Genomic DNA, 26,072 nt, shown 5'->3' on the forward strand with positions numbered 1-26,072 from the left:
TCGAGAGGCAACCAGAGGGAGTAATACTCTTGATCTCATTATCAGCAGTGATTATTCATGCATTAAGAATTTGCAGATAAAGGAACCACTGGGTGACAGTCATCATAATGTACTGATGTGGGAATTACTTAAAGATGTAACTACCATCAAGGGTAAAGGGAAGGGCTATTGCTTTCATAAAGGTGACTACAAGGGTCTCAGAGAGTTTTTAAATTCTGTACACTGGGATCAACTGATGATGTTTCTAATGTTGAATTCTAAATGGCAAGCCTTCAGGGAATTAATTTTTGAAGCTACTAGGCTTTTCATTCCAACTAAGAAATACTGTTCAATGTTTAGGCCTAAATGGATGTCAGATGAACTAATAAGGCTCGTGGCAGAGAAGAAAAATGTATGGGATGCATATAAATGTATCAGGTGACACAGAAGCCTATGGCAAATATAAACTAGTCTGTAATAAAGTCACAACGGAAGTTAGGCAGGCGAAGGCAGATCACGAGAAATCCTTGGCAAAGGACGCACAGAAAAACAGCAGAGTTCTTTACTTATGTAAACTCTAGAAGGAAAGGGATGAATCAGATTGGACCACTTAACATAGATGGGTTAACTATTGATGATCACACTCAGGTAGCTGATAAACTGAATGAGTATTTTGCATCTACATTCACACATTAGCAGTTATTCAATGAGGGGAGTGCCAGAAGTTTATCAAACTATAACAGGGAGCTAAGTGGTTTTGTAATAACTGAGAGCAAAATGGAGGAGAAATTGAAGTTGGACATAAGAAAGGCACCTTGGGTGGGGGGAAATGTTATATCCAGTTATATTAAAAGAGGCAGCAAAGCAAGTAAGCAAACCTTAGCCATAATTATGAGAACTTCCTTGGACTCGTGGGAGGTCCCCATGGACTGGAGGTGTGCAAATGTATCACCAATTCACAAAGGGGGTTCAAAAGGTGACACAAGTAACTATAGTTGTTAGTTTAACTTTATTCCAGGAAAAATAATGGAATCACTGGTTAAAGAAGCATTGCAGGATCATCTAGACAAGACTGCGATAATAGTTAAGACACAGCATGGGTTTATTAAAGGGAGGTCTTGTCTGACCAATGTGATTGGATACTATGACGTAGTGACAAAGGGTCTGAATGCCAAAAATAATTTTGATATCATACACTTGGATTTCAGGAAAGCTTTTGATACTGTTGCACATGGAAGACTGCTGTACAAGTTGGAGAGATATGGCATTAAGGGTAAGTTGTAACAATGGATAAAGGGATGGTTGAGTGGGAGACAACAGAGTGTGGTAATCAATGGACACTACTCTTCGTGGAAAATTGTTATTAGTGGAGTTCCCTAGGGTTCGGTGTTGGGCCCATTGTTGTTTTGTATATTTATCAATGATATTGATGAAGGTATATCAGGTTTAATGTCCAAGTTTGCAGATGATACAAAGGTCAGAAGGGCTGTTAATGACAGTAAAGACAGTATGCTACGCCAACTGGATCTAGATAAGTTGGGCAAATGGGCTGAGAAGTGGCAACTGAAGTTTAACATTGACAAATGCAAAGTACTGCATATGGGTAGCAATAACCCAAGAGAGACGTGCCAACTGTGTGGTACTAGTCAGAAGCAGTGCAGATGGGCTACCAGGGCGGGTCATGGAGTACTGTCAATGATTTATAGGAATTTTACTAGCAGGGACAGCGAGGTGATTATCCCGTTATACAAGGCAATATTCAGGCCACCCCAAAGTACTGTGTACAGGTCTGGAGGCCTCATATCAGGAAGGATGTAGAGTTGCTAGAATGAGTATAAAGGGCAACAAGATTGGTGAGGGGAACAAAGGTGTGCTCTTACCAAGAAAGGCTTAATTGTGCGAATTGCAGCACCTGGAGAGTAGGCACCTGCGAGAGATGATCTGACTGAGGTGTATAAGGCCCTGAATGGCTAGATCAAGCTGAATGCTGATGGGATTCTTCTTCTTGCTCAGATTAAGAACCTAAGGGGGCACAGATTCAAATTGAGGAAAGACAGTTGTAGATTATATGTGTGGAAATTTGCCTTTAGCAAGCAGGTAGTTGATTGGTGGAACAGATTTCATCTTTTTTTGTGGAAGTTAATAGCCTAAATAAATTTAAGGCTGAGATGGACAGTCATTCGGAATGAATGGAGGGGTGAAACGGGAGGGTTTTTTTTTTTTTTTGGCTGATGGTGCATAAGCTTGCTTTCTTGCATCATATGCCTCTACTAATGCTAATTGGTGTATCCAGAAGCCTGATATGACTTTCCTTAGTTTCCCACAAGTGCTCTATGGGATTGATATAGGAGTTCAGGGTCCAATCGATATGTTGTTAGTCGGAACTGTGTTCCTCAAACCATTCCTGCACAACAAGTGCCCGATGGCTCGGTGCATTGTCATCTTGGAAGACACCATCGCTATTCGGGAAAAAGTGCAACATAGCAAGGTGTACACACAGTCAGCAAGCAGTTGAAGATAGCAGAGATCACTGATACGTTGTTACACATGTCCAAGTTCCTAACAGTGAAACATACCCCACACCATACAACTGCCTCCACCGGCCTGCACTTTTGATACCATGTATGATGGATAAAGAGCCTCATGTTGTTGATGCCCATTCCATATACGACCATCCACGTTGTGGAGTAAATAACATGACTCATCTGACCATCACACTTTCTTCATGGAGGTGTGATGGTCAGATGACACACCTTCTAACGTCCAACTTGCATTCTCTTTGCACCAGGTGAGTCTTTTATGCCGATGAACTTGGTTAGGAGAGGATGCCATAGGGCATTTGCTGGTATAGCAGACGACCCCTACGGCATCTGGCAGTACTGTTGAAGAGTTGACTACCCAATACAACATGGGCCAACCCAGGTATAGCCCATGACCCTGCGTCATACATGCAAGCGTGTGACACAGGGTCATGGGCTATACCTGGGTTGGCCCATGTTGTATTGGCTAGTCAACTCTTCAACAGTGATGCATCTGTTCACCTGTATAAGTCGTCGGACCCGGTGCGCATCTCTAACATTAACCTTTTGCTGACCTTTGCAGTTATGCCATTCTGTCATTGTTTGACCATTTTGACCTCAGTCCTGGTATACTTTAACTATGGTGGCTTTTCAACACCCCACCAGTTAAGCCGTTTGGGAAATTGAGGCACCAGCCCATCAAGCACCCACAATCTGTCCTTTATCAAAGTCCGATAAATCCTTCCTTTTACCCACCACGTTTGGAATTTTACTACCTACTGAACCACTGACACCTTATCTATGCTACGTAGGTCGACTAGCTTCGCACTCTCGTACCTCACGTGGTCAACGGGTCGCATTCAGTTTTCATAGGAGTGATCACTCAGTGTAAATGCAAAGAAAAGGGTAAACCAGATCGGACAAACCTTATGAATTTTTACATCAGACAGTATTAGATACCCCAGCTGAAGATGCAGATGAACTCAACAGTTACTTTACATCGATATTTACAGAAGAAAAACCCCTTCACATCAATGAGAAATTTTGGGAGTGAAGTTGAAAAAAATGTAATTAATGATGTTGAAATTTCACACGTTCATTTAATGAAAAAAATTGAGTCTACAGGCCAGTAAGGTTCCTGGGGTTGATAGCATTTACCCTATAATCTTAAGGGAGGCGGCGAGTGCACTGAACCATTAAGGCTAATTATGAGAGCATCACTGGACTCGGGAGTGATTCCGTTGGATTGGAAAAAGTGCCAATGTATCACCAATACATAACATCATCCTAAGAGTGAAGTGGAAAATTGCTGGCTGGTTAGTCTAACTTCAGTAGTAAGGAAGATCATGGAGTCAATGATCAAAAGTGGAATTCAGGATCATTTAGACAGAAATGAAATTCTGAAGGATACTCAGCATGGTTTTTGTAAAGGGAAAATCATGATTAACTAATCTAGTTAACTAATCTAGCTAACTAGATTAACTAATCTAGTTAGCTATTTTGATTTTGAATTATTTTGAATTATTCCCAAAGTCAAAGAGTTTGACTTTGGGAATAATTTTGACATTGTTTATTTGGATTTAAGCAAAGCATTTGACTCAGTCCCATGGTTACTTTATAAGCTGGAACAGGTTCGAATCACAGAAAAAATCCTTAGATGGATAGCTTTAGGGCAGGAGGTAGAGGGTTGTGATAAATGGTTATTCCTCAGATTGGGTTACTGTAAGAAGTGGAGTTCTCCATGGTCATTATTAGGACCACTTCCTAATGTGTTTGATTTTCATAAATGATATCGATGAAAGGATAGAGGGCATGTGTCTAAATCTGCAGATGATGTAAAGATTGGTTGAGTAGTTAATGATCACTGCCAAGCAGAGCTTCTTCAGATTTTGAGTGACCTAGATAGACTTCAGGCATGGTCAAAAAAATGGCAGATATGCTTTAATCCAGCAAAGTGTAAGGTATTACACCTGGGGAACAGTAACCCCAAAATAATTTATACACTTGGAGTTGAACTAAAGCCGGTAGTGGAGGAAAAGGACTTGGGTATTACGATACGGCCAAATATGAAGTTCTCCGAGTAATGTAGACTGGTTGCAAGGAAGGCCCATGGTGTCATATTGACGATTTATTGAACTCTGTTTGGACCCATCTTTGGACCCTTTCGAGACTGCAGCTAAAGAAAGACATTGTGCTTCTTGAAAGGGTCCAAAGATGGGTAACTTGCCTGGTGAGATCGGCAAAATGGCGTTCATATGAAGAAAGACTGAATATGTGGGTTGCAGAGCTTGGAAATCGAATACCACCACAAACGAAACAACACTAAAAAGATGTATGATAAGTCCTTAAGACAAAAGTTCTAACGAAAACTTAATGTAATTAAGGACTCCAAAGGGGAAATTTTAACAGAGGAGAACACAATCAAAGGAAGGTGGAAAGAATACTGTGAGCAGCTCTTCTGAGCACATGCTGGCACTAATGATCTGCCACCCCCTTTTCAAGAGTGTGATCATGAACCAGTACCACTAAAGGAAGAAGTTGAAAAGGCTATCAGAGGACTAACGTGTGGCAAGTCACCTGGAATTGATGAAATCCCTGTGGAATTGATTAAAGCTACAGGTGTGAAGGGCGGTGAGTTTTTTCATAAAATTATTGTAAAAATTTGGGAAACGGGATGGTGGCATCAGATTGGAAGAAATCAATTTTCATCCCCTTACCAAAAAAATAAATGAAAATTTGCTCAAATCACAGGACTATTAGCCTAATTTCTCATGCTAGCAAGATTCTCCTTAAAATCACAATAAACAGAATCTTAAGAAAATTTGAAGAAGAAATGCCAGAAGGGCAAGCAGATTTCAGAAGGGGTAGAGGAACCAGACATCAGATCTTAAGTCTATGACTGGTTACTGAAAAATGCAAAGAATTCAATGTTCCAATCATTTTGTGTTTTATAGATTGTGAAAAAGCATTTGATTGTGTTCAACATGAGAAACTATGGGAAATGATGACATAATTCAGCTGATTAAGTTGCTGTACCAGGAACAGGAAGGAACTGTGAGAACGAACATGGGAAACATGGACTTTTTCACAATAGGTAACGATGTCAGGCAGGGCTATATTTTGTCACCTCACCTTTTTAATCTTTATGCCAAAGATATCATGCATGAAGCTTTGGAAGATTTAGAAACTGGCATCAAAATTGGAGGACTGAAGATAAACAAACTTCGTTATGCAGATGATACTGTTCTAATTTGTAATTATAAGGATCATCTTAAAGAAACTCCGAGGACAGTACGTGAAGCAAGTAAGAAAAAGGATTGTTTCTGAATGTGTGTAAAACTGTAAAACTAAAATTATGGTGATTGGTGATAATCTCGGTTCCAGTAAAGTGAAGGTTAATAGGAAAGATATCGAAGAAGTTGATGAATTTGATTACTTAGTATTAGTAACGGCCGCATGGTGCAAGAAAGACTATGGCTTATGCTGCACCAGCCAAAAAAAAAAAAATCCAAACAAAACAATGATAAAAACAAAAAAAAAAAAAAATAAATAAATAAATAAATATATAAAATAAATAACTAAATAATAATAATTAATAAATTAAAAAAAATAAAATAAAAAATAAATAAAAAGGAAATTAAACCTATCATCCTATGCGCTTCCCTTACCCGAAAGTACTATCCAGATGACCTTTGAATTTCCCCAAACTGTCGGCCTCTACCACCCATGAAGGCAACTTATTCCAGTAATTTATAACTTGCCGGCTAAAATAAAACTTCCTGCAGTCCAATCTAAAAATTTCCCCCCGTAACTTGAATTTATGTCCCCTAGTTCTAGCATCATTTATAATCTTGAAAATTTTGTCCTCATTCATTTTACTGATGCCTCTCAGAGCCTTAAATACCTCAATCAAATCTCCTCTAAGGTGTCTAGTTTCCAAACTCTGCAACCCACATATTCGAAGTCTTTCTTCATAAGGAAGCATTTTTGCCGATCTCACCAGGCGAGTTACTCTTCTTTGCACCCTTTCAAGAAGCTCGATGTCTTTCTTTAGGTGCGGTCTCCACACTTGAACACAGTATTCCAAGTGTGGTCTAACATAAGCCTTATATAATGGGATTATCACGTCCCTATCTCTACTTGCAAAAGTTCGATAGATCATCGATAGGACACCATGGGCCTTCCTTGCAACCTGTTTACAATGCTCAGAGAATTTCATGTCTGACCGTATCGTAACACCCAAGTCCCTTTCCTCCAGTACTGGGTTTAGTTGAACTCCACCAAGTGAATAAGTTTTTTTGGGATTACTGTTTCCCAGGTGTAATACCTTACACTTTGTTGGATTAAAGCACAGCTGCCATTTTTCTGACCATTCTTGAAGTCTATCTAGGCCTCTCTGAAGAAGCTCAGCTTGACAGTGATCATTAACTACTCTACCAATTTTAACATCACGCCCTCTATCCCTTCATCAATGTCGTTTATGAAAATTAAAAAAAAACAGTGGTCCTAATACTGATCCTTGGCGGACCCCACTTCTTACATCAACCCAATCTGAGGAATAGCCATTTATCACAACCCTCTGCCTCCTGCCCTGAAGCCATCCTTCTATCCATCTAAGGATTTTCCCAGTAATTCCAACCTGTTCCAGCTTATAACCGCTCATGTGGGACTGAGTCAAAAGCTTTGCTGAAATCTAAATAAACAATGTTGAAATTATTCCCTAAATCCAGCTTGTGAGTGACCCTTTCGAAATAGCGAACCAGATTTGTTAAACATGATTTTCCCGTTACAAAACCATGCTGAGTATCCTTGAGAATTTCAATTTGATCCAAATGATCCTGAATTCCACCCTTGATCATTACCTCCATGATTTTCCCTACTACTGAAGTCAGACTGACAGGTCGATAATTTCCAACTTCACTTTTAGAGCCACCCTTATGTATGGGAGATACATTTGCACTTTTCCAATCCAAGGGAATCTTCCCAGAGTCTAGTGATGCTCGCATAATTAGCCTCAATGGTTCAATGCACTCGCTTGCCGCCTCTCTTAAGATTATAGGGTATATTCCATCAACTCCATGATCCTTACTGGTCTGTAGGCTCGAACGTTTTTTCATTAAATAATCTTGCGAAATTTCAATATCATTAATTACATATTTTTTAACTTCGCTCCCACAATTTCCCATTGCCACAAAACGTTTTTCATTTGTAAATATCGATGCAAAATAATTGTTGAGTTCATCTGCAACGGCAGCTGGTGTATTTATTACTATCCCCTTTCCCTTACGTAAAGGTCCGATCTGGTTTATCCTGCTCTTCTTGGCATTTATATATGTGAAGAATTCTTTATCCCCCCTCTTTGCTCTGTTTGCTAGGGATTTCTCATAAACTGCCTTTGCCTGTCGAACCTTTTCTGTGGCTCTATTACACATCACCTTAGGGTCAAGTATAAATAAAAATTGTGACTGCTCAAACGATGTAAAGAAACGACAGGCAATTGCTAAAACGTTGGTTGCTGATCTGATAAAACTATGGAGAGATCATGATCTGCCACTAAAGACGAAACTGAGAATCATTGATTCGTTAATTTTTCCAGTTGCTACCTATGGATGGAATCTGAAAAGAGTTGACAGGAAGAAAATTGAGGCATTTGAAATGTGGTGTTACAGCAGAATACTGCGTATTTCTTACTTGGATCGAAGAACAAATGAGTGGGTATTGAATAATCATTAATATCATTGAATTATCATTAAAATCAATATCATTAATAAATACAGAAAACAAAATGTACCTAACACAGAACCCCCCCCTCTCTCTCTCTCTCTCTCTCCCTCCCTCCCTCCCACTCAACCATCCCTTTACCCATAGCAGCAATTTGTCTCTAATGCCACAATGCTCCAATTTGTGTAGCAGGCTTCCATGTGCAACAGTATCAAAAGCCTTTCTAAGATCCAAATATATGATATCAAAATTATTCTTTGCATCCAGTTCCTTTGTGACCACATCATATCCAATCGAATTGGTAAGACAAGACTTCCCCTTAACAAACATATGCTGTGTCCAAGCTATGACTGAAGTCTTGTTTAGATGATCCTGCAATACTTCTTTAACCAGTGCCTCCATTAATTTCCCTGCAACAGAAGTTAAACTAACAGGTCTGTAATTACCTGATTATCCCTTTGATCCTTCTTTGTGGATTGGGGTCACATTTGCACATTTCCAGTCCATGGGTACCTCCCCTGAGTGCAAGGCAGCTCTCATAATAATGGCTAAGGGTTTGTTTACTTCCTTTGCTGCCTCTTTTAATATAACTGGATAAATTCCATCCACCCCAGGTGCCTTTCTTATGTTTATCTTCAACAATTTCTCCTCCACTTTACTCTTAGTTATTACAAGATTATCTAGCTTACTGCCAGAATTTAATACACCTCTGGCATTCCCTTCCCTGAATAACTCGTCACGTGTGAATGTAGATGCAAAATATTCATTTAGTTTGGTAGCTACCTGAGCAGGGTCATCAACAGTTCAACCATCGATATCAAGTGGACCAATCTGATTCATCCTCTTCCTTCTAGAGTTTACATAAGTAAAGAACTCTTTGCTGTTTTTCTTTGCATCCTTTGCCAAAGATTTCTCATAATCTGCCTTTGCCTGCTTGACCTCCTTTGTGACATGGTTACAGACCAGCTTATATCTATCATAGGATTTTGTGTCACCTGTTAATTTATAGGTATCCCATGCATTTTCTTCTCTGCCACATGTCTAATTAGTTCATCTGACATCCATTTAGGCTTAAATCTTGAACAATATTTCTTAGTTGGTATGAAAAGCCTAGTAGCTTCCAAGATTAATTCTTTGAATGCTTTCCATTTTGAATTTGCTGTTGGTAACATCATTCGTTGGTCCCACTGTATAGAATTTAAATACTGTCTCAGACCACCGTAGTCACCTTTACGAAAGCAAAAACCCTTCCCTTTACCACTGATGGTAGTTGCCTCTTTGTGTAAATCCCACTTCAGCACACTGTGATCACTGCCACCTAGAGGTTCCTTTATCTGCAGATTCTTAAGGCATGAATAATCACTACTGATAATCTGATCAAGAGAATTGCTCCCTCTAGTTGCCTCCTGAACATGCTGCTGCTGTAGGAAACAATCATCCAATAAATCCACAAAAGCCTTGCTAGTGTGTGAGTGACCAACCCACAATTCCAGTGAATATCTGGGAGATTAAAATCCCCCATTATAAGACACTCTGATTTACTGGCACACTATTTCTCTGGACAGTTGTTTTTTATACTCATCAGAGTCATTAGGCCTATAACACACTCCTACTGTCAATTTTGCTTTCCCAGTGCTATGTACATACACACAGTGGTGAGCTATAGTGGGCTCGCGAGAGCCCATTGTTATTTTTTTTGAAAATTTGCAAGCCCATTGTTGAGACGATCATTTATTTTACAAATGAAATCCTAAATGCACAATTACTGAGTATCCGGAGTGAGCCAAAACTACTGTGGGATGAATGAGACCACATTCCCAGCATTTTTATGGCACAAACGATTGGTTATGTATTTTAAAATTGCTTTGTTTTTGTTTTAATTACAGTCGGATCTCTGTTTAACCAACTTTTTTATACCGGATTTTTTAAAATTCCCCTTGGTAATTACATTTAAAATACAGTAGTTTCCATAGAATGAAAATTATTTCCATGTAACGAACAGATTAGGAGAGGCAACTTTGTATGCATTGTGCTCACCTCTGGCCTTTAGGTAATTAGAAAGCGCGAATTAAGGGTGAAAAGGATTACCGTTCCACAGTGTTAGTGGTGTCCGTAAAACTTATGCAGCCACATTCCAAGAAGTCGCGCTAGTCAATATGCTTTCCATAGCCAGTCAGAGGATTAAGAAGATACCCAACATGGATAATAGCCTCTGGTCAACCTATGTTGTGGTTCCCCTTTACTCCGCCGAATGGGCGTATGTTTTTCGGAGAAGTGAGTGATCCATGCCTTCCAGTAAATTTCTCCTGTCTATGTTTGCATGTTCACAGTAGCTGCATATCTGAGTGATTCCGATATTTTGCACAGTATTCAAAGAACTAGTGACAGTAGCAACGTGGAGGGGGTTTGAGGAAACTAAGATATTATATAAACTTTAAGATGATGAAATGTTGACAGACTTTGAAACTTTGTCGAGCCTTTCACTGCGTAGAAATCTAAAATATAATGGCATACAGGCAATAATTTAAAAAAAAAAAAAAAAAAACTGTATTACCAATCTCCAAAAAACCAGCGCGAATTAAAGATGATTGCTAAAGAACTTGATGTGGAAACTATAAACATCGGTCATGTGTTCAGGATACGAAGAGCAGCTTGTAGCTTGCAAATGGTAATTGCGGGTTAAGGGAATTATCCTGCATTGTGCAAACATTTTGGATCAGATGCCGCCGTAGCTCAGTGGTCAGGTGCGCGAGTGCATAAATACATGTGCCTTGAGTGACTCTGGTTCAAGCACCCTGACTGCTGATTACGGTGCTGTTTCTTGTATTCTCTCTATCTTGTGAACTCCTCTGACGGTATGGTCGCCCTGAAGTATAAACAGGAAATTTATTTTTATTTGGGATTGTTAAAGCGACTTTTAAATCTGGAATTTCTTAAACATTTAGCACTAATGATCGACATTCTGCAGGAGCTCTCTTACATTTCAGAAGCTTTACAGATTCACTCTGGCAAAAGCAGATAAATTAATTATTTGAACTATCAATGCTATTGCTAATTTGAAAAATTCTGAAGGAAAATATGAAGTTAAAATTGAGAGCATGTTGAAGTGGAAAGAATTTGAAGGAATCAAAATCAAAAGTAAAAACAGTAAAATTACCTCATGACAAGTTATTAAATGCATTGTTTTATCCTTAAAGGATAGGTTATTAATGGAACAGGGTGATTTTAAATTAAATAAAGAAATAATCATACCATTGAAAGAAATTTTAAACACATTCTACCGGAAATCGTGGAATTTAAAAGTACTTTCGTCAAGACTGTGAAAACCAAATAAGAAATTTGTTTTTTGATAAAATATGAAATAGAAATTAATGATTTTAATGATTTTGTCGAAGGCAGTTTATCTTTAAAATCGAGTGAAATTCCCTTTACAATTAAAAAAGCCAGAAATACTTTTAAACCATTGCGATTAGCAGTGCTGAAACTGAGCGAGCTTTCAACATAATGAATAATATTGTGTGAATGAATGAATAAATGAATGAATAATGTTGAAAATTAAACACGTTGCAGATTATGATGACCATACATTTAAATGGAAAACCATTGCTTCAATTTGATCCAGATCATTATGTCAATATTAATAAAGAAGTAAATTTCATGTGGCAATTTTTAAAAGAAAATTTTCTTGAATATTTATGCAATATTTTTTTCATGTAACCTGTGATTTTTGTGTACCTTTTCTAGAACAGTTTGTTTTTTATGTAATATTTTTTTTTATATTCTAGAATGTTTTGTGATAATTTGTTATATGTAATATGGGAAATATTTTTGTTATTTTTTATTCGAAATATAAAAATTTTATCATGAAAAAATTGTATCCATTATATTTCCCTAGTTGTAAAAAAAAGAATAAAAAAGTCGCACGTCTGCGGCGCACAAGCGGTAGATGGTTTTATGTGAAACATCCTTCGTGTCACTATATGACGTCTACTATTCAAAAGTTCCAAAACAGTTAGAACTCGAGATATCGTACTGGTCAAGAAAACTGCGTCGCGCGGTCTAATCTAATCATACTACTAGTGAGTGTCCAACACAGACTAGTTGTCTGAGCATGGGAAGCACCTCTGGCAGATGCCACGGGTGACGTAACATCCGTGACCGATCAGATTTACTCAGTAGGAACCCCCCCTCTCCAAAAGGATGTTTCATATCAAAAAGTCGGCAAAAGTGCGAGCCTATTGTTAAAATATTCACAGCTCACCACTGCATACACACCAAACTGACTCAACACTGCACTGTCCAGCCATGTAGACTGGTTGTACTTCATTGGATTTTGTGTGTTTCTTAACTAATAGCATAACCCCTCCTCCCTTCCTATCCTGTCTATCTTTCCTGTACACATTATACTCCCCAAATTCCAGTTCTGCATTCCTGATATCTGTGTGACACCATGTCTCTGTTATCCCAACAATATCTGCCTTTGAAGTTTTGACCAACAGCTCAAATTCATCAAATTTATTTACCAAACTCATGCACGAAGCTTCAAAATTAATCTGCAACATGGTTTCAAAAACAAGAGACCCAGATCTTTGAATGCATGACCACAGCATTCAACACAATGTGTGGCAACCATTCATAAACTGTACTGAGAAGAGAAGTAGAGTATTTTCCATACAGCCCAGACTTATCACTATGTGATTTCTGTTTTTGGAAGACTGAAAAATGATCTGGTAGAATGTTGGAGCAAACATCAAACAATAGTACAAACAGCAACCAAAATACCTTTATGGAAGTATATTAAGAAATCTGGCATACAGATAGGATTAAGTACCTAAAGTGCAGTAGAGATTTTTTTGAAAAATTAAGGACCCAACAAGGGGAAAACAAATAATTCTCAATATCATCTGAGTTGCATGATATTTATGATGTAAAATGTTGGAAAACATTTTGATTCTACTGCAGTTCATGCAGTAGAATCAAATTGTCATCAATATATAATGACATAATCTCTTAGCTCAAAGGAAATTGAGACAATGCTTTGTAAACTTCAAAGCAAATAAATAAAATTTTTATACTTATGATGGAAAAGTGATAAATCTGCATAAATTATGATTTTACAGCAATTTTAAATTTCTGCCAATATGACCAAAATTTTTGTCACTAACACAAATTTGTCACAATGAAAAATGCTTTTACAATGAGTAAAAGTCCAAAAAGGCTAAGTCTGAACTGTACAGAGGGTGTTCCAGTACCACCCACTTAACATTTCAACCATGCTCTTGTATGAGTGGCTATATGGGGTATGCATGAAGCAACACTAAGCCCACATAATACTTGGACTAGTATTATGTATCATAATACTAGTCCAAGTTTGCAATGGTTCCCTACAGAGAAAATTAAAAAAAGCAGAAGATTGTGATAATCCCAGAGGGCAGCTGTTATAAAGTTTTTGACTGTTCGAAGAGTTTTGAATGTTTTTGTATATTCGGGATGTTTCCATGTCATTCACCTATGTTTCACCTACATTTTGTTACCTTAATTAAGAAAGTCTTTATCCTCTGTAGTATAAATGCTGGAGGATAAATTGCAAATGCTGGAGGCTGACTTCTAGGTGTTTGCATTTGTGTACTTCAGTAAATTTCTTTGGAACCAATTGTGCACAAACCTTTCTGAATTCAATGCTAATGCACATTTCTGTATACTGTTGTTGTGATTGATATGCCCAATTAACTCACCAATACTCAATCTTCTGTCTAAAACTTTTGGATGACCTGCTTTGCTTCGTGTCAACATTTGTTCTGCCTGATGTGAAGCAAAAATACAGGTGCTTCTCAGGTATAAAAAATGTACCTGTTTTTTAGATATGATATTTGAACTGTACATTTCATCAGCATTCTTAATGAATTTTGGATAGAGATGTGCATTTACATTTAAGAACAAATTATATTTTTCACAAATCCATATCTGCATGGGTGCTGTCATGTTTACTTAAAAATATGATATCATCAACCATTCACAGCACCATCTCACAAATGATAATAAAAACAAATAAAAAAGTATTCAGTATATACATGTCAAAGATTTCAGATTTAAACATTCAAACTTTTTGGAACAACTCTTGAATCTGCTATTTTCATATAAAATTGAATATTAAATAATTATTTTGTGTTTGCTTCTTTTATAATGATTCCTTACCTCTCAACTGAACTGACATTGATAAGCCTATCTGGACATTTCTCTTTATTAACTACATCAACAGAAGGCCTCCGAATGCAAGTCAAGAGAGATTCTCCATGTTTAGCTGCACTACGAATATCATCCTTCAGCTCTTGATATTCCCCTCCCTGGTCCTGGAGCAGAGAGAGAGTAGATGCTACATCATTTGGCAACTCTGTTTCTTGCAACCGTTGTGTCATTTCTCTTAGTGCTGTAGAAATCTCTTGCAAATTACAAGAAAACTTTTCTACTGCCTGCAACAATAATAACAAAAAATTGCAAAATGAGTCAAAGTCAGCCTGCTATATCCTTTCCAACTACTATTTATAAATTATTAATTATACTGTGAACCTCATACATTTTACAGCATTTCAAGATGGACAATGCTGTCAACTCTCCGAAATATGCAATTATCAGCTGTATAAACAGTACATACGGCATCAGCATTTGTTTGTTAGTATAAATCTCAAGATGTTATTTTGATATGCTTTGTAATAATTCAATGATATTTTTTTTTTTTTGTGATACTTAAGCATGTACAGTAAAGTACATAATCATAATTGTTGGTAATGAGCAAATATAGTTATGGCCAGTACTAAGCATCCAGAAAAGAAAGAGAAAATGCTCAGCCAGATGTCAAAACTATAGATAATCAAAGAGGCTACTGTACTGTACAATAGTACAGTACAGTACAGTAGTACTGTACTGTACTGTACTGTACTATTGTATTATAATGGGGGATTTTAACTTCCCAGATATTTAGTGGAACTTGTGGGTTGGACACTTGCACACTAGAAAGGCTTTTGTGGATTTATTAGATGCTTGTTTTCTGCAACAGCATGTTCAAGAGGCAACCAGAGAGGGTAATACTCTTGTTCTGGTTATCAGCAGTGATTATTCGTGTATAAAGAATTCGCAGATAAAGGTACCACTAGGTGGCAGTGATCACAGTGTATTGATGTGGGATTTATATAAAGATATAATTGCCATCTGGGGTAAATGGAAGAGTTTTTGCTTCCATTAAAGTGACTACAGTGGTCTCAGACAGTTTTTAAATTCTGTACAGTGGAACCAACTGATAATGTCACCAACAGCAAATTCTCAGTGGGAAGCATTCAAGGAACTAATCGTGAAAGCTACTAGGCTATCCATACTGATTAAGAAATATTGTTCAAGGATTAGGCTTAAAAGGATGTCAGATGAACTGAGATTTATGGCAGAAGAAAAATGCATGGGATGCATATAAATTATCAGGTGACACAGAAGCCTATGGTAAGATATAAGCTAATCTGAAATCAAATCAAAGAGGAGGTTAGGCAAGCGAAGGCAGATTACAAGTAATCTTTGGCAACGGACACTAAGAAAAGGAAATCTGATTCATCCCCTTCCTTTTAGAGTTCATATAAGTAAAGAAAGGGCTTCTTTACTTATATAAACTTTAGAAGGAAGGGGATGAATCAGATTGGTCCACTTGATATCGATGGTTCGAATGTTGATGATAGCTGATAATCTGAATAAGTATTTTGCATCTACATTCACACATAAGGAGTTATGAAGGGAGGAAAATGCAAGAAGTTTATCCAACTGTAACAGGGTGCTTAATAATTTTATAATAACTGAGAGCAAAGTGGAGGAGAAATTGTTGAAGTTGGACATAAGAAAGGCACCTGGGGTGGGGGGAAGGATTCTATCCAGTTATATTAAAGGAGGCACAAAGGAAATAAGCAAACCCTTAGTCATAATTATGAGAGTATCCTTGGACTTGGGGGGAAGTCCCCATGGACTGGAGATGTCCAAATATATCCCCAATTCACAAAGGGGTATCTAAGGGTGACAGAAGTAATTACAGACCAATTAGTTTAACTTCTGTTCTGAGGAAAATAACGGAGTCACTGGTTAAAGATGCATTGCAGTATCATCTAGACAAGACTGCAGCAATAATTCACACACGGCATGGATTTGTTAGGGGAAAGTCTTGTCTGACAAATTTGATTGGATATTATGATGTGGTTACAAAGAAACTGGATGCAAAAAATAATTTTGATATCATATACTTGGATTTCAGGAAAGCATTTGACACTGTTGCACATGGAAGACTACTGTACAAATTGGAGCAGTATGGTATTAAAGGTAAGTTGATACAATGGATAAAAGGGTGGTTGAGTGAGAGATGATAGAGAGAGTGGTAATCAATGGACACTGCTCTTTGTGGACTAATGTTATTATTAGTGGAGACCCCCAGGGTTTGATGTTCGGCCCGCTGTTGTTTTGTTTATTTATCAATGATAGTGATGAAGGTATATCAGGCTTAATGTCCAAGTATGCAGATGATACAAAGGTTGGCAGGGTTCTTAATGACAGTAATGGCAGTGTGCTACTGCAACAGGGTCTAGAAAAGTTGGGCAGATGGGCTGAGAAGTGGCAACTGAAGTTTAATATTGACAAATGCAAAGTACTGCATATGGGTAGAAGTAATCACAGAGAAACGTACCAACTGTGTGGTACTACACTTAGGGTGGTAGAAAATGAAAAAGACCTGGGAGTAATTGTGCAGTGATATGAAGCTTTATGAGCAATGCAGACAGGCTGCCAGAGCAGGTCATGGGATTTTGTCCCTGTGACCTGCTCTGGCAGCCAAAGGTGATTATCCCTTTGTATAAGGCAATGGTCAGGCCACATCTTGAGTACTACATACAGGTCTGAAGGCCTCATTTTAGGAAGGATGTAGAGATGCTTGAGTGTGTACAGAGAAGGGCAACAAATTTCAGCAGCTGGAGACTAGGCACCTGCAAGATGATCTCATTGAAGTATATGAGGCCTTGAATGGGTTGGGCATGCTGAATTCTGATAGGATTCTTCCACTTGCTGAGGTTACGAACCTGAGAGGGTATAAATTCGAATTGAGGAAAAACAGTTGTACAATAGATGTGTGGAAATTTGCCTTTTTCCAGCAAGTGGTTAATAGCTGGAACAAACTTCCATCTGTCATTGTGAAAGTTGAGATCAAATAAATTCAAGGAGGAATTGGATAAACTTTTAGAGGGAATGTATGTGTGAAATTTTTTTTTTTTTTTTTTTTTTTTTTTTGGCTGATGCTACATAAGCCCATATGCTTGCTTACTTGCATCACATGCCTTCATTACTACTACTACTATTACCTCAGATATTGTATAGTGAATGGGAGAATGACTTAAATCAGTCTACTGTATGTGCTATAAGGATAAACAAGAATGCAATTAAAAAATTCATCTTCTTACTTTTACTAACCAGTCTACTGTATGCACTATAAGGATAAACAAGAATGCAATTAAAAAATTCATCTTCTTACTTTTAGTAAGGTAAGAATGAGAATAAATGATTTTAATAATTTCTGAAGAAGAAATAAAATCTTCTAAGAGTACAGAAAGTTTCACAGCAAAAAAGATCATTTGGTCAAATGAATTAGCATTTCTCATTTCACAAATTAAAAGTTCATGGGTGAGGAGAGCAGTGCAGATCAGGCACAAGCTGCTGCATTTTGGGAGGGTAACAGATTCACCTTATACGCTAAATTCACCTTATACAGCATTATAAGGTGAATTAAGACTAAATTCACCTTATACACCATATACAGCATTATAACGTGAATTAAGACCAAATTCACCTTATACAGCATTATAAGGTGAATTAAGACTAAATTCACTTTATACACCATCAGGCATCTGTCATATTGTGGAGTTATACTTCATAACTGTTTTTCCATCATTACATCACTAGGGTACCTACCCACCCACCAAAGAAGGGCCAAAAAGCCCTGAAACGGTGTGTCTGGTGGGTGGTATCTGCTGAGAATAGTAACAACATTCTTCTCCTTTGGTGAAGCGTTACTTATTCAAAGTAGTGCAATATCATGGCAACTCGTTCTGAAGGTATTTACAATATGAGATATAACTTAAATGATGCCGCCTTTGCAAAAATTTGCTAATTCAGAGTTTAACTGAGTACTAATATGATGCGTTTGCACTAACTTGCACAATATTTAACTTAATGATTTCAAAAACTTAATCAGTAGCAAGCTTTTCCACTGTGTGCTCATTGTACAAATGAGCACATTCTGTTTAGTAGCCAGCAGACTTTCAACTGTTGTAAGTAAATGATACAATCTTAAAAATTCAAAATGGAAAGTTTTCTGGCTGCCACACTAAGTCCACATTTTATCAGATTTATTTCTAGTGCCATACAGCTTCTGCTACTAATATATTAAACATCTAAAGTTGGTATTATCATTAGCAGTGGAAAATTATGCAAGAAAGCAAGCTTATATAGTTTGTCCCTCCAATAGTTTGTCTAGTTCTTCATTCAATTTATTTCAGTTTAAGTTGTAACACTTCACTGGATTGAATCAATATAAAAAATTGCTTTATGGCATAATATTAAGCAGAATTCACTAATGCTACATTCATTTATATTATAACAGTAATAGGACACACACACATATATATATGATCAGTAATCAAGGTTCCGGGTAAATGGTTTCTCTCACACACACACACACACACACACACAATTTACCTGGCACCTTGATTACTGGTTGTTTTTGAAAATAATTAATTTCCGAATCTCTAGAAAATTATAATCTAAAATCAGCAGTCATTAGTAATGTAATTCTTCTGATTGCCACTGTGGATGTGGGTCTGGGTGACCTTGACTGAGCACAAAGCAAATTCTGGGATGGTAAATGATCACAAGAATGCTGAGAGTGAAAAGAAGACTGAAATAGTGCAAGCAGCTGAAACCATGCCTTCTATAAATGCCTTGAGATAAAAATGAACCCTGATTACCTACTTTTGTGAGACCATGAAGCAGTAGATAGCTGGGCTTTGCTGCACACCAATTAAAAAAAAAAAAAAAAAACCCACCCTGCCTATATGTTCCACTCTCCGAATGTAGATACTAATCTGAATGACCTATGAAATTTCCAAGCTGTCAATCTCAACTGCTCATGGAGGCAAGTTGTTCCACTAATTAACAATTCATTAGCTTAAAGTAAACTTCCTACAATCTAGTTTATAACCTTCCCCCCACTGTAAATTTATGGCCTTTAGTTCTAGCATTAAGTTCAACTGTGCAAACTAAATATTCAAAGATATAAATTCAATGAATCAACTTTATAATTGGGTCTGTACGTACAAATTTGTGTGGACCACTAAAGCAAAAATAATCAGCAATAAAACTACCATACTATTAGGTTTACTATCACATGGGGGAGGGGTTGGAGGATGATATTTCTCTTTGTTAAATGAATCTGTATGAGAAGTATACTAAATGAATGAGAGAATCCCAAATTTAAAAAAAATATATATAATTAATAATAATAATAAATAAATAAATAAATATACACATATAAACTAAATGATAGTGAGAATGGAAACAAAGTATATTCTCAGGCATAGGCCCACAACCACTGGTAAGTGAATGTGAAGTGGAAACTACAAATGAAGCAAATACAAGCTTGTAATATAGGTAAGCGAGTAGATAGAAAAAAAATGAATGCAAGTGCAATAAGTAGACTAAACAGGGGTATAAGTGAGATACACAATAAGAGAATGCATGTGAATTGCAAGTTAAGGAGTGTTCATGGGGTTTTGTCAACAATATACAGAAACTTTTCTAGCAGGAATAAGGAAGTGATTATCTCTCTTTTTACAAGGCCATGGTTAGGCCGCATCTTGAGTATTGTATACAGGTCAGGAGGCTTCACTTTAGGAAGTGATGTAGATCTGCTGGAATGGGTGCACCTGTGGAGTGATCTGATTGAGGCCTTGCAATTAACCTTGAATGGATTGAATGAGCTGAATATAAATGGCATTCTTCCTCTTGCTAAGATTAGTATTAGTTGAGGCGTATGATGCAAGAAAGCAAACTTATACAGCATCAGCAAAAAAAAAAAAAAAAAACCTTCCCATTTCACCCATCCAGTCACTCCAAATGTTTCTCTAGTTCAGCCTTAAATTTATTTAAGCTATCAACTTCCACAACAGCAGATGGAAGTCTGTTCCACCAATCAGCTACCTGCTGGCTAACGTCAAACTTCTGCACATCTATTCTACAACACTGTCTTTCCTCAATTTGAATTTGTGCTGCCTCAGGTTCTTAATCTGAGCAAACAGAAGTATCCCATCAGAGTGGTTGAGTGGGAGAGTTTGAGTGTGTTCGAACCATTCAAGGCCTTATACACCTAGATCAGATCACCTCGCAGGTGCCTAGTCTCCAAATGTTCAACTTGCAGGACTTAGGCCTTTCTTCATAAGCGCACCCCTTTGTTCCTCTCACCAATCTTGTTGCCCTACTGTACTCGTTCTAGCAACTCTACATCTTTCCTAAAATGAGGCCTCCAGACCTGTATACAGTACTCAAGATGTGGCCTGACCATTGCCTTATACAAAGGAATAATCCCCTCCTTGTCTCTGCTAGAAAAATTCCTATATATCATTGACAAAACTCCATGACCTGCTCTAGCAGCCTGTCTGCACTGCTCAGAGAACTTCATCTGACTGCACAATTATCCCCAGGTCCTTTTCATTCTCTACCTCCCTGAGTGTAGTACCACACAGTTGGTACGTTTCTCTTGGGTTACTGCTACTCATATGGAGTACTTTGCATTTGTCAATGTTAAACTTCAGTTGCCACTTCTCAGCCCATCTACCTAACTTTTCTAGATCCTGTTGCAGTAGCATACTGACTTTACTGTCATTAACAACCACACCAACCTTTGTATCATCTTCAAACTTGGACATTAAGCCTGATATACCTTCATCGATATCATTGATAAATACACAAAACAACAATGGACCCAGCACCAAACCTCGGTGGACTCTGCTAATAACATTAGTCCAAGTAGAGCAGTGTCCATTTATTACCACCCTCTGCCGTCTCCCACTCAACTATCCCTTTATCCATTGTAGTAACTTGCCCTTAATGTCATAACACTCTGCTGTACAAATTTGTACAGCAGTCTTCCATGTGGAACAGTATCAAAAGGTTTCCTGAAATCCAAGTATATGCTATCAAAATTATTTTTTGCATCCAGTTCCTTTGTGACCACATCTCAGTATCCAATCAAATTGGTCGGACAAGACTTCTCTTTAACAAACCCATGCTGTGTCTGAACTATTACTGCTGTCTTGTCTTGATGATCCTGTATCACCTCTTTAACCAGTGACTCCATTATTTTCCCTGGAACAGAAGTTAAACAACAGGTCTATAATTATTTGTGTCACCCTTTGAACCCCCTTTGTGAATTGGGGATACATTTGCACATCTCCAGTACATGGGGACCTCCCCTGACTCTAAGGATGCTCTCATAATTATGGCTAAGGGTTTGCTTACTTCCCTTGCTGCCTCCTTCATTATAAATGGATAGATTCCATCTGCCCCAGGTGCCTTTTTTATGTTTAACTTAAAGCAATTTCTGCTCCACTTTACTCTCAGTTATTACAAAATCACTTAGCTCCCTGTTAGAGTTTGATAAACATCTGGCATTCCCCTCCTTAAATAACTCCTCATGCATGAATGTAGATGCAAAATACTCATTCAGTTTATCAGCTACTTTAGCAGGATCATTAATAGTCGAACCATCTATGTTATGTGGACCACTCTGATTCATCCCCTTCCTTCTGGAGTTTACATTATGCACATGAGGGGACATACATTCAAATTGAGGAAGGATGTTTGTAGGATAGATGTATGGAAGTTAGCCTTCAGCCAGTGGTTGTTTGATTGTTGGAACAGGTGTATTTTGTTTGTGTATTTCTTCCTTGATTTCTTGTACAATGTACAATGTGTGTTTTTGCAAAATGTACAATGTGTGTTTTTGCTGATGCTATATAAGCTTGCTTTCTTGCATCATTTGCCACTATTACTACTATTACTTCACGAAGTGTAATACTGAACTACTATGAAGAAAATATGTTATATAAATATCATACTATGATAAAAGTCTTAAAATTATACAAATATATAGAAAATCAAACAAATAAGTAAAATTACTTAACTGCTTTTACAGCAGCAAAAGATGAAAGCACCAAGAAGAACTTTAAAAATATTAATTTAAAAGTTTGTACAATATTGATAATTCTAACATAACATATACTATTTCAACATCAAAATAATACCTGGAAAATTGGAATATTAGTAACGAAATACATAATACACTTCTCACTAAGTGCAACAACAGTCAAGTTTCTCTTTTGATGATGTGCAGATCCATACAAGTAATGAACATTATGCCTAACTACCAAAACTACATCTTTTTGTGACACTTTTCCTTAATTTTGATTGGCTAGCTCCCCCCCCCCAAGATAAAAATGCATTCATTGAAAAACGAACTATAACCCCCCTCCCCCGGATATGTTTATATTAAGAATCGAACTACAGACCCATCTATGAACATTGCATTGGACTGTAGACTGTTCTTGAGCCCAACAGACTTGTTTATGACACCACTGTAAGCTTGGAAGTGAGTTAGTGTGCTGCATTTCCCTATGTAATTGGCAGTTAGGTTAAGACATTAGTAATCTACTGATTTTGTGACCATTACTTGACTCCAAGATATTAGTCTTGAAATTTACTTCGAGGATATCATATTTCAGTAGGCATTCAGTATCCTAGCTATTTGCATGTGATTGAACATGTAAGAGCCTACCTTAAATGTAATCTATTCATTTACCACTTTTCCAAAAAAAAAAAAAAACTACCAGACATCTACCCAGATGTATATCCTAAATTTCAATGCAAGCAGATCAGATAAATTATTAGCAGCTTATGGTTACAAATAATCAGTTACACTTAGAACATTCACTTTTTTTTTTTTTTGAAGTTTTTTGTTTTTTAATGAGTAATGAAATATATTCAAATTCTAACTATTAGTAAAAAACATATTACTTTAAGTAAACTCAATAATAACAGTCTACCTTACCATTCGTTGTTCAATCCATTCATCATGATTATATGGTACGTTACCACCTAGATCTTCTGTTAGCTGTCTGGCATCAATATGCTCATGCAATTCTTCAACACTTGTGCATATCACTAACTACAATTTAGATTTTAAAAAAATTTTAAATTAGCAATTTAAAAAAAAAAATTTTTTTTAAAATATATATGGCTATATTAATAAATAAATATTTAAAAAATTGCCACGTTTATATATATAGAAGGTGGAGTGGTAAAAAGAATTGACTTTGAGGAGATTTGATTTTGAATTTTTTTTATATCTCTTAGGAAGTTTACTAGGATTATCCCTTCTATTAATCTTTGGTATAATTCCTCAATACTGCTGCCCACACCCCCATTTTTTATTTGTAATATTATAATATAGAAAGAAATGAATTTTTACAGTAGCAAATGTCCCACAATCAAGTTGCTCCTGTGGTTCCCCAAAAACCTTTTATTTTGTGTTATGTCCCTTAGTAGGTGTCTATGTCCACTTTGGATGGTTTGGGAGGGGTCCACATTATCTCAATTAGCAATACAAAGAGCCCATTCCAGCATGCTTCTCTGGTCAAGTGCAGAATCTTACTTGTTTATGTGCTTTGTTTTATTTTATTTTGCAGTCTTATAGGTTGTTTAATAATTTATTTTCCATGCTTACCTGGGCAAACACAGACTCTTACTTGGGGATGACAGGGTAATAGCATTTTTTTTAGCATTAGCACAGGCATATGATGAAAGACACCAAGCTTATACAGCATCAGCCCAAAAAAAAAAAAAAAAAAACCCATCCTTCCCATTTCACCCATCCATTTGCTTAAAGAGTTTGTTCAGTTCTTCCTTCAATTTATTAAACTACCAATTTCCACAACAAATGATGGAATTTTGTTTCAGCAATCAACCACACACAAGATAAAGGAAATTTCCTGCACATCTATTCTACAACTCTTTCCTCAACTTGAATTTGTGTCCCCTCAGGTGTGCAATCTGAGAAAGAGGAAGAATCCAATCAGCATTGAGTTTGCTCAAACCATTCAAGGCCTTATACACCTCAATCAGATCGCCTCACAGGTGCCTAGTCTCCAGATGTTGTGATGTGCAGAACTTAAGTCATTCTTGGTGAGAGCAACCCTTTGTTCCCCTCACCAATCTCATTCCCTTCTCTGTACTTGTTAGAATAGGTCTACATCCTTCCTAAAATGCAGTCTCCAGAACTGTATGCAGTACTCAAGGTGTGGCCTAACCACTGCCTTATACAAAGGGACAATCACCTCCTTGTCCCTGCTAGTAAAATTCCTATATATCATTGACAAGACTCCATGACCTGCTCTGGCACCCATCTGCACTGCTCAGAGAACTTCATATTTGACTGCACAATTATTCCCAGGTCTTTTTGATTCTCCACTACCATGAGTGTAGTACCACATAGTTGATAGGTTAATCTGGGATTACTGCTACCCATATGCAGTACTTTGCATTTGCCAATGTTAAACTTCAGTTGCCACCTCTCAGCCATCTGTCCATCTTTTCTAGAGCCTGTTGCAATAGCTTGCTGTCATTACTGTCAGTAACAACCCTGACGACCTTCGTATCTGCAAACTTGGAAATTAAGCCTGATATATCTTCATCAATATCACTGATAAATATAGAAAACAACAATGGGCTTAACACAGAACCTGGGGTATTCCACTAATAACATTAGTCCATGAAGAACAGTGTCCATTGATTACCAGTCTCTGTCTTCTCCCACTCAACCATCCCTTTATCCATAGCAGAAACTTGTCTCTAATGCTATAATGCTCCAATTTTTACAACAGTCTTCTATTTTTTTATGAAAACCCCAAACACGAAAGGTATCAAAACCTATAATACTTAGTACCGTGCATGGGTTGAAGGAGAAGTATGGGGGGGGGATGCCGGAAACTTTGCTCTAGAGACTAAACATGGATTTCACCACTTCAAGCCTCCAATAAGCAAAGTGGTGGTATTTCACCAGTTGATGAAAGTCATCTACCACCTACACAATGTGCAACAGTATTAAAAACTTTCCTGAAATCCAAGTATATGATATTGAAATTATTTTTTGCATCAAGTTCCTTTGTGACCACATCGTATTATCCAATCAAAGGACAGACAAGACTTCCCCTTAACAAACCCATGCTGTGTCTGAACTATAACTGCAATCTTGTTTGGATGATCCTGCATTGCTTTTTTAACCAGTGACTTCCTTATTTTCCCAAAATCAGAAGTTAAATTAAATTAAATTCACCCTTTTGTGAACTGGAGATAAATTTGAACATCTCCAGTCTGTGAGGACCTCCCTTGAGTGCAAGGATGCTCTCATAATCAAGGCTAAGGGTTTGCTTACTTCCTTTGCTGCCTCTTTTAATATAACTGGATATATATCCCATCCACACCAGGTGTCTTTTCTTATCTTTAACATCAACAATTTCTCCTCAACTTTGTTGCTCTCAGTTATTACAAAATCATTTTGCTCCTTGTTAGAGTCTGATAAGCTTCTGGCATTCTCCTCCCTAAATAACTTCTCATGTATGAATGTAGATTCAAAATACTCATTCAGTTTGTCAGCTATGTGAGCAGAATCATCAACAATCGAACCATTGACATCAAGTGGGCCAGTCTGCTTCATCCCCTTCCTTTTAGAGT

General features: G+C 37.3%; 1 protein-coding gene across 1 annotated transcript in view; it reads right to left on the reverse strand.

The window, feature by feature from the left end:
- The window catches only part of LOC150084175 (guanine nucleotide exchange factor DBS-like), a 619,625-nt gene that overhangs the window by 234,552 nt on the left and 359,001 nt on the right, over positions 1–26,072 (reverse strand). Inside the window, exons 7-8 of the mRNA XM_090376145.1 lie at positions 23,392–23,508; positions 14,415–14,689 (exon numbers count right to left, since the gene is read on the reverse strand). Coding sequence (XP_090232271.1) covers positions 14,415–14,689; positions 23,392–23,508 — 392 coding nt within the window. The remainder of the gene's footprint in view (positions 1–14,414; positions 14,690–23,391; positions 23,509–26,072) is intronic.

Source organism: Mastigoproctus giganteus, chromosome 6 (assembly GCF_048544385.1).
Source record: "Mastigoproctus giganteus isolate SK-2022 chromosome 6, ASM4854438v1, whole genome shotgun sequence".
Taxonomy (NCBI): domain Eukaryota; kingdom Metazoa; phylum Arthropoda; class Arachnida; order Uropygi; family Thelyphonidae; genus Mastigoproctus; species Mastigoproctus giganteus.